Source organism: Mesocricetus auratus, unplaced genomic scaffold (assembly GCF_017639785.1).
Source record: "Mesocricetus auratus isolate SY011 unplaced genomic scaffold, BCM_Maur_2.0 Super-Scaffold_100004, whole genome shotgun sequence".
NCBI lineage: Eukaryota > Metazoa > Chordata > Mammalia > Rodentia > Cricetidae > Mesocricetus > Mesocricetus auratus.
This window is the reverse complement of record NW_024429189.1, coordinates 57,850,164-57,868,264: the sequence shown is the minus strand read 5'-3', so window position 1 is coordinate 57,868,264 and position 18,101 is coordinate 57,850,164. Positions and strand designations below refer to the sequence as shown.

The following is an 18,101-nucleotide window of genomic DNA, read 5'->3' as shown; positions in this document are numbered from 1 at the left end:
AACATGTGCCTCTCTGTGTCTAAATTTGTTCCTTTTGTCTTTTCTTGGGCTCTTTTCCTTCTGCTTATTTATTTTGTCCTATTACAATTTGTTTGTTTTAGTTTTATCTTAATTTTTATTTTATTTTATTCTTATCCCTTAAATGACTGTTTGTTTTCTAAGAAGAGACAGAAAATGGGTAGATCAAAATGCGAAGGGAGGTGCTTTTTATCTCAGAAGAGTAGAGCGAGGTGTTGTGTAAAAATATTTAAGAAAATTATTTTAAAATGAAGTTGAATTTAATTGGAGGTTTGTATTCATTAGAACATACCACTAAATGATAATGGTGTAAGCAAAAAAATCACAAATGGATGACTTTGCAACACATACAAAAATTTAAAAATTAGATCAAAATAACCTAAGGAACTCATCCCTCCATGATATTAGAAAAATGTTTTATTCATAAATTGAATGGAAAAGAAAAAGACACGTTTCATCGAAAATAGTAAAGGTAGGAAATACAACAAATGACTGATAATATACTCAATTTTAGCAATAACACAGAAAATTATAATCACAAAAGATTCACTCCCAAAAAGTGTCAAATCTCACAACTGTAAGAATGAATAAGAATGCAGAAATTGTAAGACACACTACTGGGATATATTCATGATATTTACCTTAAAATTAGGAGTAACAAGAAGAAATTCTTATTCTGTCTGCATTGAACATTTTATTCCAGAGCTTTTCCATAGATTTTTGAACCTCTAAATTTCTGAAAGTGTTAAAAGATCAATATGGGAGTGAAAACTATATAAATCACAGTAATGAACTTATCAATAGGAAAGTTAGAGACAGGTCTAACATACATGAAAACACAGGGAACAAAGAAGAGGACAGCCACCATGATGTGAGAGCTGCAGGTAGACAGGGATTTTCATCTCCCTTCCTGACTGTGGGTCTTAATAGAGTTTAAAATGATTCCATAGGAGACAAGGAGAAGGACAAAGACCACTACAGACATTGCTCCATTATTGGCAACTACAGTGAGGCCAAAGGAGTAGGTCTCAGTGTATGCAAGTCCTAATAGTGGATACATGTCACAGGTAAAGTGATCAATGACATTAGGCCCACAGAAAGGAAGTTTGTACCCAGAGATAACTTGAAGCAGAGCATGGGCAAATGCTCCAGCCCACAATAGCACCACTAACTGGATGCAAACCCTTTGATTAATGATGGTCATGGCCACATAACGATCATAAGCCATGAAAACCAGGAGAAAGATCTCAACACCACCAAATAAGTGCTCTACAAATAACTGGACTAAGCAAGCTGTGAAGGAAATAGTCTTTTTATCACAAAGTAGGTCTATAAGCAACTTGGGTAAAATGGTAGTTGAATGCATGGCATCTATGAGGGACAGACAGGCAAGGAAAAAGTACATTGGGAAGTCTAAGGAGGGGCTACTAATCACTGTCCCCACAATGAACAGCACAATGTTCCACCACAGGCAAAAGAGGTTTTGACGGTTGATAGCACCCAGGAGAATCAATTTTCTTTGAAGGGACAGCCCCTGACAGATTAATCACTCTCCAAATAAAAAGAGCAACACATCCAAAAGTATATATGAAAGTAGTATTTATACTTTAGTGTGGGGTACATGTGTGTGTGTGTGTGTGTGTGTGTGTGTTTCTATAACAAAATTAAAGAAAAATGTCATGGATTTTAGAGACAGCAACAGGTTCATGAAAATAATTAGGTGAAGGAAAGGGAAGGGGAGAGGTGAAACAATAAAATACAGAAATAATTGAAACCTTTTTTTTGAGACAGGGTTTCTCTGTGTAGCCTTGGCTGTTCTGTAACTAGCCCTGTAGACAAGGTGGTCTCAAACTCACAGATATCCACCTGTCTCTGCCTCCCATTAGCTGGGATTAAAGTTTTACACCACTACCATCCAGCTAAAATTTAAATAAATCACTACATAAATTAAAAAACAAACCTATGAAAAAGTGGGGGAGAAATGAACATATGAAAGCCCAAACTCTACTTGAATTTTTGAAGGATGCAATTGGGTGAGTAGGCAACAGAGTGATGGATATGGGAGGAGTGATGAAGGGGGAATAGGCTCAAAATACATTGTAGGAAATTCCCAAAGAAATAATAAAAATGATAAAATACTATATAGGGACACAAAAAATAAAAAGGAAAAATAATACGAAAAAATCCTTCAAAGTAGTGATTGTTATAAATATTAATTGCCAATGTTGAGCTGGAAATTTTAGAGGAGAAATTTTTTTCTCATTTGATCTGCACAGTAAGCGGGTATAAATCACAAGTACTGGAACACCCAGGCAAATGCTTTTAAATTGCACTGTACATATAGACACTGCACATCTCAGAAGGATTTTTCTCTTTCTGTCTCATTTGAACTCACAATCCTTGATTTTGAATTATATCAAACAGCTCCAGCATTGCTGAACACATTACTGACTGTAGCAAATTCTTCATCTGACTTTGTCATAATTTTACATGGCTCATAGAAGATTTACATATACTAACAGAATTTTCACAAATATTTTTTACCTAAAGTGATTTTACTTATGTGTCTCACCAACCTCCATGCCAGCATCCATGATATATTTTTTTAACACTTGGTTTAAATTAGGCAGTTAGATGAGTGAAATAGAAAATGAAAAGAACATGGTTTTTATAGAATGGTTCCTAGGTGATGAGAGTGCTCACATAGAAATTCAGCATCCAAAAACACCAAAAACATCACATTCAAAGAAAAATGCTTAAAAAGTATGAGAAGGCATGGGATTGGATCATTTTTAAATTGTAATTAAAATAATTGGTTATTTGATACAAAGCGGTCAGCTCTAAAACCATATATGGACTCAGCATGTGGTGTTTGCATATTTATGCAAATGTTTACATATTTGTGCAAACGTGTGTGTGTGTGTAACAATCATAACTAAGGAAGAATCTATAAGTTTGAGAGTTAAGGAACATGGAAGGAGTTAGAGGGAAGATACTTGGGGGGCTAAGGAGAAGTAGGCAAAGTGGAATGGCAATGCAATTATACTTTATTTAAAAATGTATGAAAATACAAAAACATGCCTCAGTCTGCAACCTGAAAAACATAATGATAGTTAATGATATTTCAGAATCTTTTCTGGCAAATAATGTGCAGCACTCTTACTTTATTTCTATCTGTTTCTAGTCCACTATCACTAATTTATGTATCTGCATGACTGAATAGTTTTCAGGGCTAAATGGGTACAATCATTCTGTGATTAAATGATGACTATAATTTGTTTCTTATTGGTGTACCAAAAAAATAATCTCTCAAATGCTGGGGAAGAGTATAGCAAAGAGATGAATCCTGGGGTTTCTGGTACCATACACCTGAGTATAGTGTATAACCCATTCACTTACCACCGTCATAACCTTGAACAACTTATTGATTCTGTCTTTGCCCTTATTTTTACTACAGGGATTTCCATACCATCTACTTACTAGCATGTTTTGTTTGGTTTTCTTTTTTCCGGGAATATTGTCTAAAGTACTTGTCAGTACCTATGACACCTAAAGGAATGACAGCCATGATTGATGTACTTAGTGTTTCATTGTGCATATCAACTCACAATAAGTCATCAGGATCTCATTCAACTTAATAAGAATTATAGGCGTACTCAAGTATATAAACCAGAATATACATAGCTCCTGAGCCACTTCTTGAACACAGATCAAAATTATGTCATATGCAGTGAGCAATTCCATTCATGCACACTTGTGGTGAGGACATATGCAGACTTTGAACTCTCTTAAATGTCATTATGATGCAGCCTCAACGTGCCTCATTCACATTGTTACTTTCACTTCCCTCGGGAGACTTATAGTCATTATTAACACTTCAAACCCTCCTACTGTATAACATAATTTACATCTAGTACTGTCTATCATTTCCTATATATCTTAGTCCCTTTTTTTATTCATCAATGTTGAGTTAAAACAAATCTTCTAGAAGTTAATATAATTATTTACCTAACAAAGTAAAAACACAATAGTTAAGTTACAACATAGTTAAGATGTGTAAACCATGCTGTAAATTATCAAATAATTTGTCTTATAAAAATTGAAGAATACTATAATTGCCTTCAAATTAAACTACTGTCAATAATTCTCTAGAAAGTGATAATGTAAACTTAGTAAGATTGTGGATAAGAAGATATAAGTTTAAAATATCCTGTATATCAATGGAATGGTTTTCAGAAGGATAAATTTAATCATTTGCAGGAAAAAGGATACAACTAGAAATAATTCAATAAAGTGAATTGAATTACTCTCAGAACATCAAGTGACATATTTTTCTCTTTTTTGTTGCTTTTGAACTTTCAATAGATACATGAAATCATCAGTATACAGAAGACATAAGAGTACAAGTAAAACTGTCCATGGAAACAAGTAACACACAGTGAGGAAGAGGTATGAAAAAGAGAAACACAGCTGGGAATTGGGGCACACACTCAAAATACACTATATGCTTATGTAAAAATGAACCTGTGTGAACTTGTTACCATAAGATAAATCTATTTATTCAGACATCCTGTGTATAACTACATAATAATAAACTAAAAAATCTGAGCAATAAAGTATCTAATGCGTCTTTAGGAGTTTCTCTGTGCAAGCATGCTAGTGTATCTCCAGGGGTAATTTTAACATAGCCATATATCCCACATTCTGATATCACAAAACATAATAGATATTTGTTTCCTTATACCACCAACACTTTCAAATCTTCCAATTTATAAGCCCAATCAGTAACACAAGCACCAAATATACATACTATGCACATTTTTAAAATTTCACTGTGTTGACACAACTTCCCCATTCAGCCATCTTTGTGAGAATATATAGACTATAAGTATTTGCAGTACATCACAGGAAAGTTTAGTTAGTATCATTTCTTGGTGGTATCACAAGCTCACATCTTCAGTCTTATTCTTGTTACAGAAAATCTAAGGTACTTTTGAAACTTGGTTTCCTGCAAAAGCTTTGTACACACATGTGCTGTTAAAAAGATGTGATAACTTACAGATTTTCAGAAAACAATAAAAGGCTGGATGCACAAAATGTATTTCCACATGAATTCACTTTATCTCTCAGAGAAGTCTAAGAGTACCAAATTGAATACCAAATATATATATATATATGTTAAAATGATACAATATCAAAACTTACTTAAGCCAAAGTTATATATACATCCTAAAAGAATGTCTTCATGCAAAAGGAAAGACACTCTGTTTCCAGAAGTCTGCAAAAACTCAATCTGATGAGTATTAATTAACTAGTTTTAACACTTTTATCTACTAGCAAAAATTGAATGTTAAACAATACTATAACTATAAAACCTTTTTATCACTTTATGCAGTGCAGTGAAGCCATCAGAACAATCTTGGCTTTCAGAAGCTAAACTAGCATTCACAAACAGTCAGGCACCTAAAGAGAAAAAAGGAGCTAGTTTCAATTTTTGAAGACACTAATGATTGTTTCTCCTAAGCAGATGTCTTGAGTATTTAAATCATTAGAACAGAATCTCACTAAGTTCCTAGCCTTTCTAACTAAAACATGTTCCAGCCGGGCGGTGGTGGCGCACGCCTTTAATCCCAGCACTCGGGAGGTAGAGGCAGGCGGATCTCTGTGAGTTCGAGGCCAGGCTGGACCGACAGACAATACAGAGAAATCCTGTCTCGAAAAACCAAAAAAAAAAAAAAAAAAAAAAAAAAAAAAAAGACATGTTCCTATATATGAATGATGAGCACAACAAAAAAACATGATGTCCCAAGAAATAAATAGCAAATAAGGCATACTGCAGACATACTTCAGAGATGTCTTGTGACATATAATCAAGAAAGCAATCTTTCATATACAGTCTCGTTGCAGACTATAATATTTTGTTAATAAATGTTTGGTAGAATATTTGGTAAAACTTCAAATTAACAGATCTTTCTTGAAAAGAAAAGATTTCTTTACCTCAATAATCCCTAGAGCTAAAAGACTTGGATCTTGCCAGGCAGTGGTGGCACACGTCTTTAATTCCAACACTCTGGAGGCAGAGGCAGGAGGATCTCTGTGAGTTCGAGACCAGCCTGGTCTACAAGAGCTAGTTCCAGGACAGCCTCCAAAGCCAGAGAAACAAACCCTGTGATGAAAAACCAATAAAATAAAATAAAATAAAAGACTTGGATCTTGCAAGAGTGAGTAACTGACTGCCAAGTTGACTTGAAAAACCTATCAAGTATATCCAAAGTATGATGATAAGGATACTGAGCTACACATCACGAAGTCAATTGAAGATAAGAAATATTTAATTTAGTCAGAAGGAGCCAGTAGCCTTGGTCCATATACTCAACCGCACCCTTACCACACAACCTCCTGCTGACATAGAAAATCTGTCCAAGAAGCATTGAAACGAAGAAGGAGAGAGCTGGAAACTGCAGTCTGTTAAAATCAAATGTTAATTGTATACATATTGGAAAGAGACACAGTTATGGTTCTTCCATTCATGAGTGTGGAAGCTTTCAAATGAGGCATGGATCTAACTGACATGGAATAATAATGGCCTTAAATCTGCTCATTTAGCCGGGCGGTGGTGGCGCATGCCTTTAATCCCAGCACTCGGGAGGCAGAGGCAGGCAGATCTCTGTGCGTTCGAGGCCAGGCTGGACCGATAGCCTCCGAAACAATACAGAGAAACCCTGTCTCGTAAAAAAAACAAAAAAAAATCTGCTCATTTAACCCCTCAATTGCTTTTTTCCCCTTTTTAAAAATTTAAATTAGAAGCAAGCTTGTTTTACATGTCAATCCTTGTTCCCTCTCACTCCACTCCTCCCCTGCCCCCCACCGGCCCCCTATCTCATTCTCTTTCTGCTCCCCAAGGAGGGAAAGGCCTTCCATGGGGGATCTTCAAAGTCTGTCATATCATTTGGAGTAGGGCCTAGACCCTCCCCCATGTGTCTAGGCTGAGAAGAGTATCCCTCTATGAGGAGTGGGCTCCCAAAGTCCATTTGTGTATTAGAGATAAATATTGATCAACTACCAGAGGCCCCTTAGATTAACCAGACCTCCAAATTGATATCCTCGTTCAGGGGATCTGGAACAGTCCTATACTGGTTTCCCAGTTATTGATCTGGGGTCCATGAGCAACCCTTGTTCAGGTAAGCTGTTTCTATGTAATCCCTCAATTTCTATCCAATATTAACTGAATAGTTATTTCTAATACAAAGGAATATTTTCTGGGAAGTTATATTACAGACTGATTCCACTATTATCCATTATCTTGGTTTGTCCAGTGAATATATGTATCCTATATTTAGTTACACATTGAATATTTTGTGTCACAAAGACCTTGGTACAGGACCACAACTGTCAGGTGATGTGTATCTGAAAGCTGGCAGTTTTAAATTATAGGACAAATGCATTCAATCCAGCAAATACAAGTGTATTACTTGGGATCTAAAGAGCATGTCTAATATCTATGTATGCATTATGACTCAAATCTTGGAGGGGTTAAATATCTTTCAAAAATGGAGAACTGACATATACCAAGGCATCATTCTCTGTGGCCCTTGTATCCAAGTTCAAAGAACAAATAAACTTTTAGTTCATATGAATGAGATAAAAGTTACGTCCTATTTCAGATAATAATGCCTACCATCTTGCACAGTCTGAGTTTATTTTTCTGTGAGAAAATTAATATTAACCAATATAAATGTTGTCAGATAAACACATGTTTGATAATTGATACATTTTCTAATAGCACATGGAGAAAATAAATGTCAGAAGAACCCAGAAAACATTATAGCTTAACAATAATGAAAATGTATGATCTGACAGTTTATGAACTATGAACAATCCTATGCAATGTGCATAAGAAAATTATTTAAAAGTAGTAAAATAAATATTTTCAAGAAATTATTTCTCTTATTATAATAGTCTCCATTTACATACATATTCTCTACAAAGGTACCAAAAATTTGCATTGTATCCCACATAAGTTTACAATTGTCCTTTAAAAGCATACTATCATCACCAATTGCAGCCCAGACCTCAGGCATCTGTGTGGCTTCTGGAAGCCACATGGGTCAGGGACATCAACTCAGACCCAGGTCATAGCAGGACCCACACATGGTCCTCTGCAGCAATCCGGGCCAAGTTCTCAACATGACCTGAGGAGGATGTGCAGAAAACCCAGATTGAAATGTAGTGACATGGGAAAGAAGCCTTCCCCATCTACCTCTTGCTACCTGTGGCAAGTGAGACAGCTGACCCAGGGGTAACAAAAGTGAGAGAACTAGCCATGCCCCCTACCTGCTGTAGCACACAGGAGAGTGGGCCCTCCCTGTTTCAGTGACACAGAGGGTATGAGATCAGGAGAACTGACCCTGCACCCACCCCCTCTTTTTCCCCTACAACAATCAGCAGAGAGGACCTTGAACCTTGCCTGGTCAAAACAGTAGCACTGTCGCTGGTGATGTGAGTGAGGGGAACCCAGATCTGAGGGCCCAAGAGCAGGAGAACTGACTCTGCATCTTGCTGTAGGCTTCTTTGAATGAGCTAGCTGACACAGCACTGGGGAGTTCACCTGGGTTGTCATGATGAGGGAAAACTTGCCAGCTGACCAACCCAACTGCCACCCAGGCACACAACCAGGTCTACGAGTTGACCCACCCCAACATCCACCAAATCTATGAACTGTAGAAGAATGTGAAGGGGTTGAACCTACAGATCCAAAACAGCAGGATCTACATGACACCGGACAACAGGCTATCCAGAGAGCACATTATTGGTGGTGTAGCAGGAACCAGGGCCTTGACCCAGACCAATGACTCATGGCAATGAACACTTGCAAGTAAAGACAAATGGACTAAACAGTAAAGTGTGACCCAATGGACTACACTACAGCTTGCATGTCAAGTTTCTTCTTCTTCTTCTTCTTCTTCTTCTTCTTCTTCTTCTTCTTCTTCTTCTTCTTCTTCTTCTTCTTCTTCTTCTTCTTCTTCTTCTTCTCCTTCTCCTTCTCCTTCTCCTCCTCCTTCTCCTTCTCCTCCTCCTCCTCCTTCTCCTTCTCCTCCTCCTCCTCCTTCTCCTCCTCCTCCTCCTCCTTCTTCTTCCTACTTTTTCCTTCTCCTTCTATGTTTGCTACCTTTTGTTTTGTGTTTGCCTTTTACTTTTAAATTTGATTTTGATTTGGGGAAAGTTACAAGGACAGAGGGCAGACGTGAGGAGACTGATACATAAGTGGAATTGGAATGTATAATGTGAAATTCACAAAGAATCAATGAAAGCTACACACACACACACACACACAAACGTAATAAAAGTTACTGCTAAGGGTTTTTGAGAAAGACATATGGCCAGGTGGTGTTGGTGCACGCCTTTAATCCCAGCAGTTGGGAGGCAGAGGCAGGCAGATCTCTGTGAGTTCAAGGCTAGCCTGGTCTACAAAGTGAGTTCAGGGACAGCCTCCAAAGCCGTAGAGAAACCCTGTCTCTAAAACACCCCCCAAAAAGACATATGTAAAACAACCACTGTACTGTAAACAAATTTCCCAAAAATATATACAATTAAAAATGGCTGAGAGGCACTTGAGAAAGTGCTTAACATCCTTAGCCATCCGGGAAATGCAAATCAAAACAACTCTGAGATACCATCTCACTCCTGTCAGAATGGCTAAAATCAAAAACACCAATGACAATTTATGCTGGAGAGGATGTGGTGAAAGGGGAACACTCCTCCATTGCTGGTGGGAGTGCCAACTGGTTCAGCCACTTTGGAAATCAGTATGGAGATTCCTCAGAAAAATGGGAATAAACCTACCACAAGACCCAGCAACTCCACTCTTAGGCATACATCCAATAATGCCCATTCATACAACAAAGATGTCTGTTCCACTATGTTCATAACAGCTTTATTTGTAATAGCCAGAACTTGGAAGCAACCTAGATGTCCCTCACCCGAAGAGTGGATAGAGTAAATGTGGTACATCTACACAATGGAGTACTATTCAGCAGAAAAAAATAATGGAATCATGAGATTCGCAGGCAAATGGATGACACTAGAAGAAACCATCCTGAGTGAGGTAACCCAGTCACAAAAAGAGAAACATGGCATGTACTCTCTCATATATGGATTTTAGACATCTGGGGAGTGCCAGCCTACAATCCTATGGCCAGAGAGTCTGGGAAACAGAAACTTCATTTAGTGGCTGGTTAAGTACTGAGCTGAACTCAAGAAAGCCAGTAACAGAGAGGGAGGACTGATGATCAAAGGGATTAAGACTGGGCTGGTTTAACCCCCAGAAACAGCTGACCAGACAAAGGTTAACTCTTGAATCCCAGGCATCAGCCTGGGAATCCAGCATGGGACTGATCAATACCCCCTGAATTTGGGTGTCAGTGAGGAGGCCTAGGGAACCTATTGAGCCTTGGGCAGCAGATCAGTACCCATCCCAAGTATACACACGGACTTTGGACTCCCATAGAACAATGTGAGGTGCACTCTCACCCTGAACTCTTGGGGAAGGGTCTAGGCCCTGCCCTATATGAAATGACAGACTATGGACACCCCCATGGAGGGCCTCACCCTCCCTGGGCGAATGAGGGGATAATGGGGGGGCGGTTGGGGGGAGGGCACGGGAGGATGGGAGGGAATGGGAGAGGGACCTGGAACTGATTTGTGAAGCAACCTCGTTTCTTATCTAAATTTAAACTGGAAAAAAAAAGAAAGTTATTTGAATGCATGTTAAACATTAATGTAATTTTTGAAAGGTTATATCTGATTTTTTTTACCAAAATAAATCTGGAGAAAAAAAAAGTTTAAATGATATCACCCTATAATAGGGGATAATACTCCAATTGAACACCAAATGCTAGCAAGTGAAATCCCCAGGATTGGATTAGCTCTTTTTTTTAAATTTATTTCTTAAATTTAATTTAAATTAGAAACAAGTTTGTTTCACATGTCAATCCTAACTCCCTCTCCTTCCCCTCCTCTCCCGCCCCCTTTTAACCCTCCCAGAATCCCTTCACTCCACTCTCCAAGGAGGGTGAGGCCATTCTTGGGGGATCTCAGAAGTCTGTCATATGATCTGGGGCAGGGCCTAGGCCCTCCCCTATGTGTTCAGGAGGAGACAGAATCCCTCTACATGGAATTGTCTCCCAAAGTCCATCTGGATGACAGGCTAAATGTTGATTTATTGCCTGAGGCCCCAAAGGATGCTGAGGCCTCCTCACTGACACCCACATTCAAGGGGTCTGGATTAGTTCCATGCTGGCCTTTCAGCTATCAGTCTGGGGTCTACGAGCTCCCCCTCATTCAGGTCAGCTGATTCTCCTCCCTCTCTGCAACTGGTTCCTAGGGTTTCAGTTCAGTGTTTAGCTGTGGGTGTCTGCCTCTGCTTCCTACTGCCACTGAATGAAGGCTCTAGCCTTCTGTTGCATGGCATCTTTCTCTCTTGAGCTGCTTTTTCAAGATTACAACACTTTTCCCACATCCTCTCCAGAATGATTTGTTGATTGTTTTGCCGATCTCAGTCATGCTGGCTAGAATAAACAAACATCTCAAAGTTGTTTTGAATCAAATTTTTTAATTTCTAAAGATAATTAACATTTTAAAGGTATACCTTAGCAACTTTTATTGCTTTTATGAGAACTTTATTTCAGATACCAAGCACATTTTCAGAAGGGGTTGATTGGAATTTTCTGTTTGCCAGTTTTGTTCTGTTTTCTTTTGTTTTTAGTTCATTATATATTGTGGTGAGTAACACTCTGTTAGATTTATATCTAATGAGGATTCTTTCTCCTGTGGTCTCTTCACTCAACTGATCACATTCTAGTGTGCAGGAGTCCTTTTCAAAAAGTCCTTTCCTAAACCTATAGCTCATAGGGAACACCTATAAGTTCTAAAATCTCTAGGAATAATCTTAAGCACAGAGATAAGTCCTTCACAATGGAAACTTTTAAAAGGCACTAGAAATGGAAAGTCAGTTTATTCTCTTGGATGATTGAGTTAATTGTATGGAAATGAAAATTGTACAAAAATCCATTTACATATTCAATGGAATCTCAATCAAAATCCCTATCTAATTAGTCACAGAAATGAAGAAAACAGCCAAATCTCAAAAAGACCATGGAGGACCAAACAATCCTAATCTTGAGCAAAAACAGCAATGCTGGATGGATTATCCTTCCATTTTTCAAGTTCTACTACAGAGCCATACTAATAAAAACAGTACACAAAACATAATAATAATGATAACAATAATAATAATAACTGGCACAAAACAGGCATATAGACCAATGGGACAAATATGAGTTCATTTAACTACAAGCATGTGTAATATTTGACAAAGAAGTCAAAGACATATTGGGAAGAAAAAAAATAGCATCTGCAACAAATGACTCAGCCAAAACCTGATGACTGCATGTGAAAGAATTCTATTAAGCCTATATCTATCATCTTCCCATAAACTAACTATAAATGCATCAAAATCTAAATGAATATGTTTCTTAAATTCAATTTGCAAATATAGTTTCTAGAGATCAAAGACATACTTGAGGACAACATATTCAACAGAAGTGAATAAGTGGACATTGGAGAAACAAGACTCATGTTACAAGCTCGGGTCCATTCACTTCCAATAAGGGTAGCTTTGGCCTGTCCAATTAGCTATGTCTCCATTCCAACATATTACCAGGAAGACATGCTTACATCCACTCTCTTTGCTTACTTTATTGTTAGTGTCATTACTATGTGAAATGTGCCAAAAGCAATGCTCAAAACTTGGGAAAATATAAACAGATTATAGTTCTTACAAGTATTTTTTAGTCTTTCACTATGAACAAAGAAAACATTTCATCACAATCCTACTCAAGGCAAAAAGAATGCTATAGCTCATGGTATAAATGAAGTATACCCTGGAATTGTTGAATAACTTTGGATGTGTAGAAAATCATTGTTTAAATCCCTAAAGGCAACATAATAGGAAAACTGCATTCATAGAAGCAATGGATTTGGATAATTTTGAAATATGACTATAAATTTATCTCAGTTGTGCAAAGAAAAATTAAGGGATTAATCAAGGTGTATATAGAATCCATTCCAATGTAATAATCTCAAATAGTGATGGTTCAGAACCATCATTTCCTCCTCTGTTATCATTGTTTGTGCTTTTCCCATGTTTCTATAATCATTTTCCATTATTTTTCAGATTGATCACTTGACAAACTAAAGTAATGAGCTTCAAACACCCACTCAATAAAAGAGAGATCGTCCTTCCATATCAAGAAACACTACCAATAACATAATCCAGACACCTAGGTCTGATCATAAACAAATAAAAATAATAACTGAAAGAATATCTCAATCAGAAGGTGGTACTCCCAAATAAACGTGCTCCACAAAAGTGAGTTATATGATGCATAAGACAATGAAGTCTTTAATCTTAAAGAATCACAACTACCATTCTAAACGTTTGCTCTTATATCCACAGTTAAGTGGAACCCTAAGCCCTTTTTAAGAAGACTTCTCTTTGCAGCAGGTGAAGTCCATTACAGAAAATCAAAATGTAGAGTTATGGAGCACAGTAAAAATGGATTTATCTACAAAACACTTCCAAACCTAAGATTCAGGGAAGATTGTGAAAGAGGAGGCAAAAAGATTCTGAAAACCAGAGAGGACTAGGGAGTTTTCTGTAGCATTGTGTCTCTCATTAGTGTCAGAAGCTGCTCACATAAAGTCTCACCAGAATAAATGCATAAGCATCAGCTGAACAAGGACAACAACAATAGCTATGCCAAAGTAGATGGGGGAAAGACCATGTGGTTTCAACTGTACAAAACAATCACAACACACACACACAACTGCAGCAACAACAACAACAAAAACAATAATTAGTTAAAAGATATGTCATGAATTTGAAAGGGAACAAGCTGGGATATCTGGTAGGATTTGGATGAAAGAATGGAAAATGCTAAATGATGAAGTTATGTTAATCTCAAATGTAAAAGAAAAACAAATAGAAAATGTAAATTCAATAATATTGACTCAAATTATAAAATAATATTGGATTGTATTCAAAGACTAATAAACAAAGCATATAGGCAATAAAGTGAATCACATGTTGACACAGTGAGTAGGTTTCAGCTGTTATCATATAAACAGAAGGAAAATGAATAGGAATTTGAGTGGACAAATTAGTATTTTCACTTAATTAATTCTTTTATTGCCTACATTATCACCAAACTGTGTGCCTTATATACATATGATACAGTTTATATCAAATCAAGAATACAAAGCAAAATGAAGTTTCTCCAAATCATAGGTGATGCTACCATAATGCAATGGAATTAACTTTATGTTATTCTGCTCTGTGAGAGTACAACATATACAAACTAAGAAAATTTCAAATTGTCATGTAAGACAAATACAAACTTTGATTATCCTAAAATAAGTTATTTAAATCATGTAGTATGCTGAAGTTCAACAGAGATTTAGAAGCATGATGATTCCACAGAACTTACCTTATTAATTTGGCCAATGTCATGAAGATCTCAGGAGAAATACTTTTAAAAAACATTTAAATTATACATGTTAGAAAATACACTGGCCTGACAGAATCTCTTCTGATAATTCAGAGTTTCTTTGATAAATCAGAATTAGCATTTTCATTAGCAACAGAATATGTTTACTCTATGTGTACATAACATTCTACACCAGAGTTTTTTCATAGAACTTTTTATCTCTGAATTTCTTAAAGCATATATTAAAGGATTCAACATGGGTGTGAAAACTGCATAAAAAACAGTAATGAATTTGTCAATTGCAAAGTTAGACACAGGTCTAACATACACAAAAATGCAGGGAACAAAAAAGAGAACCACCACAGTGATGTGGGAGCTGCAGGTGGACAGGGCTTTGCGCCTCCCTTCCTGACTGTGACTTCTAAGGGATCTTAGAATAATGCCATAGGAGAATAGGAGAAGGACAAAGGCTACCAAACAGAGTAATACACCATTGGCAACAACGGTCAGCCCTACCCAGTATGTGTTACCACATGCAAGTCCCAGTAATGGGTACATATCACAGAGAAAATGGTCAATAATATTAGGGCCACAGAAAGGAAGGTTGTACACTAATATAATTTGAACCAGAGAATGTGTAAACCCTACAATCCAGGATACAACCAACAGGAGGATACAAACCCGGTGATTCATGATGACCAAATAGTGCAGTGGCTTACAGATGGCCACATAACGATCATAGGCCATCACTGTCAGAAGCAGGGCATCACCACCACCAAATAAGTGTTCTACAAAGATCTGGAGCAAGCAAGCTGATAATGAGATTGTCCTTTTAGCACAGAGTAAATCTGCAAGTAACTTGGGTGAGATGGCAGTGGAGAAAACAGCATCCATGAATGACAGATAGGCAAGGAAGAAGTACATTGGTGAGTCCAAAGCAGGGCTGGCAATCACTGTTGCAACAATGAGCAGGTTGCCCACCATTGTCACAATGTAGATGAGTAAAAACACAACAAACAATGCTTTTTGCACAGTGGGATCCTTAGTGAGACCCAGGAGGATAAATTCTGTAACATTGTTCCTCAGTTCCATTTACTCTTCTACCAGGATTTTTTTTTACCAGGCAAGAGCATAGAACAGGACCTGCCAGGGCATATTGAACACGTTACAGTAAGAATCTATTCTGTCACAAAGCACATACGTATCAATAATTTTTACAGTAATAATTCAGAAGTAGGCACTTGGTGAGCATCTGCTTAGTTCCTCTGGCAAATTTGTCCACACTCCTGTCGTTAATTTGGTAATTACTAAGGTTTTACCTTAAGATCTCAGTAAAGACAAAAGCACATCTCTCTTACGTTTAAAACCACTTTCTCATTGGCCCAGATATTACTCACCCAACCAGAAGAAGTCCTCCAAAAACGAAAACAAACAAAACTAAATAATGACAGCAAAAAACCCCAAAAAGTCGAGATAGTTATTGAATGCCATGCTAGACTATTAAACTATGAATATTATGAACAATGTTTTATAGCATGATCTATTTAGCACAGAAAGTAGTTCTCATTCTGATATGTCCAGCTTACTATTTCCATGTTGTTTTATCTGAACCAGAATTTAGAGATCTCCAAGATTTGCACTCTTCCTGTTTCAGGGTACTAGATCTCAATGTGTTTGAAATAACTCCAATATTATTTAGTATATTACTGCTTGTAACAATTGCTTCATTTGAGTTGGAATATCAAAGTTTTCAGGATCTATATTTCTGTTCAAATATGTTAATTCTTAGCACCATTACAAGCTATAAGTGTTTCAGCAAGTACTTTTATAGCTGAGCTAACCTACTATTTTACCAACTACTGCACTGACAGCCAACATACTTTTTCAAAACTATCAGAATAAACTGGACAGCGAGACATGAGAAAAGAGAAACTAAAGGAATGTTAGTGAGCAGTGGGCATGTCTTTCTATTATTGCTTCCTAGGTACTCAGAGTGCTCACATAGAAATTCGGTATCACAATAGCAGAGGACAACATCCTCAAAGGAAAACACATAACTGTTTTGAGGAGGTATGGTATTGGTTCATCTCTAGACATATACATATACATACATTTGTTTGGTTTTCATACTGAAAAAGAAAGGAGTTAGAAAAGATGACCTCAGAATCCTATTGTTTCCATCTATAACATTGTTGGTCCCAGTCCTTCTTTTTCTACTTTGTTCATTTTTTTCTTATTTGTATAATCAAAGAATTTCCTAGCATATTTATGTTTCCTAATTATACTAATTGAGTGTAATTGGAATGTTATAGCTAAGGTAATAAAGTAATGCTTCTAATTTATTGTTCACGATATACCAAACTAGAACCTGAGTCACACTTGGAGAGGAAGAATAGCCCAGTGAGAAACACTGAGAACTTTGGAGCTATGAGTTAGATGTGCACATACACACATAAACCCTCAACACTTACATACTATATCTGTGACAGAGAGTTCCACATATCTTCCTTACAGATTGTTTAGTTTGGTTTCATTGTTACATAAAATGTGCCTTAAATACCTGCAACATCTTAAGTGAATTGTGGCTGTGATTAATGTGCAGTGGTCCACACTGAGCATCAGCTCAGATCCTCACAAGATCTCTGTCTACTTAACAAGAATTGTACAAATATTCCAGAATAAGAGAAGAATCCTGTGTGCTTGCTGAACTATGTTTCAGATATACATTGAAATTATATGAGTTAGAATTTATCTACTCTATTATATGTAAGTATGAGCAACATTTACCTGGGAAGAAATATACTTTGACTAGAAGCAAGCAAGTTAATTCCATTCATACAGACTTCATCATGGAGAAGGAAACTTGCAGAGCATGTGTCCTTTTGTTAGAAGCAATTGTGATGCTACTAGGAGTTTCATTCATATTTCTCCTTCCATCTGGGTCAGAAGATATAGTTTTCATTTATGAAATATTAGACTGATAAGACATGCCTATTGTAGATCGTAGGGGAATAAAATAACTATGTCCAATTCGGTCTCTTTTGCTTCTTTTTCTCTGGATTCTAGTACATCTCATTATTTATCAATTCTGGGTTTCAACAGAACAAATCTTCAAGAGAGCAGTTAATTGTTTACATAGCTGAATTAAAATAGAGTGCTGTCCTGCTCCATTCAGAGGAAGGAGACTGAGACCTCGCCAGATCCCAGGAGAAATCACTACAGTCTCTAAATGAAATGGAGTCTGCATTTTACTATCAATATGGCAGCCACAATATGTGAAAAGCATTATTTAAAGTATTGTTTCCTATTCTTAACATCATATAAAATCTTAAAGGAAGAATATAGAGTGGTCATATTAATTCTGAGTCTTCCCTTAATAAGTTATAGGGAATTTCTCCAATATCCTTTGTGTGACCATTGTTTCCTGGAAAAGTGAAAACATCACTACTCACACAGATGACACCAATCTTTTCATCTATGCTGTGATAGTTTTACATGAAAATGAACTAGCAGAATAGAAATTATGGGATTGGAGAG

The 18,101-nt window shown here is 36.9% G+C and overlaps 1 protein-coding gene and 1 pseudogene across 1 annotated transcript; both read right to left on the bottom strand.

The window, feature by feature from the left end:
* Window positions 1–666: 666 nt before the first annotated feature.
* LOC101824836 lies at window positions 667–3,426 on the bottom strand (annotated as a pseudogene).
* Window positions 3,427–14,711: 11,285 nt separating this feature from the next.
* On the bottom strand, window positions 14,712–17,487 carry LOC121140203 (putative olfactory receptor 4A4). The gene is made up of 2 exons (XM_040744920.1): window positions 17,469–17,487; window positions 14,712–15,664 (listed from the first exon to the last, which is right to left on the bottom strand). Exon 2 carries the CDS (start codon window positions 15,654–15,656, stop codon window positions 14,712–14,714), a length of 945 nt encoding a protein of 314 aa, XP_040600854.1. The 5' UTR covers window positions 15,657–15,664; window positions 17,469–17,487.
* Window positions 17,488–18,101: the final 614 nt, after the last annotated feature.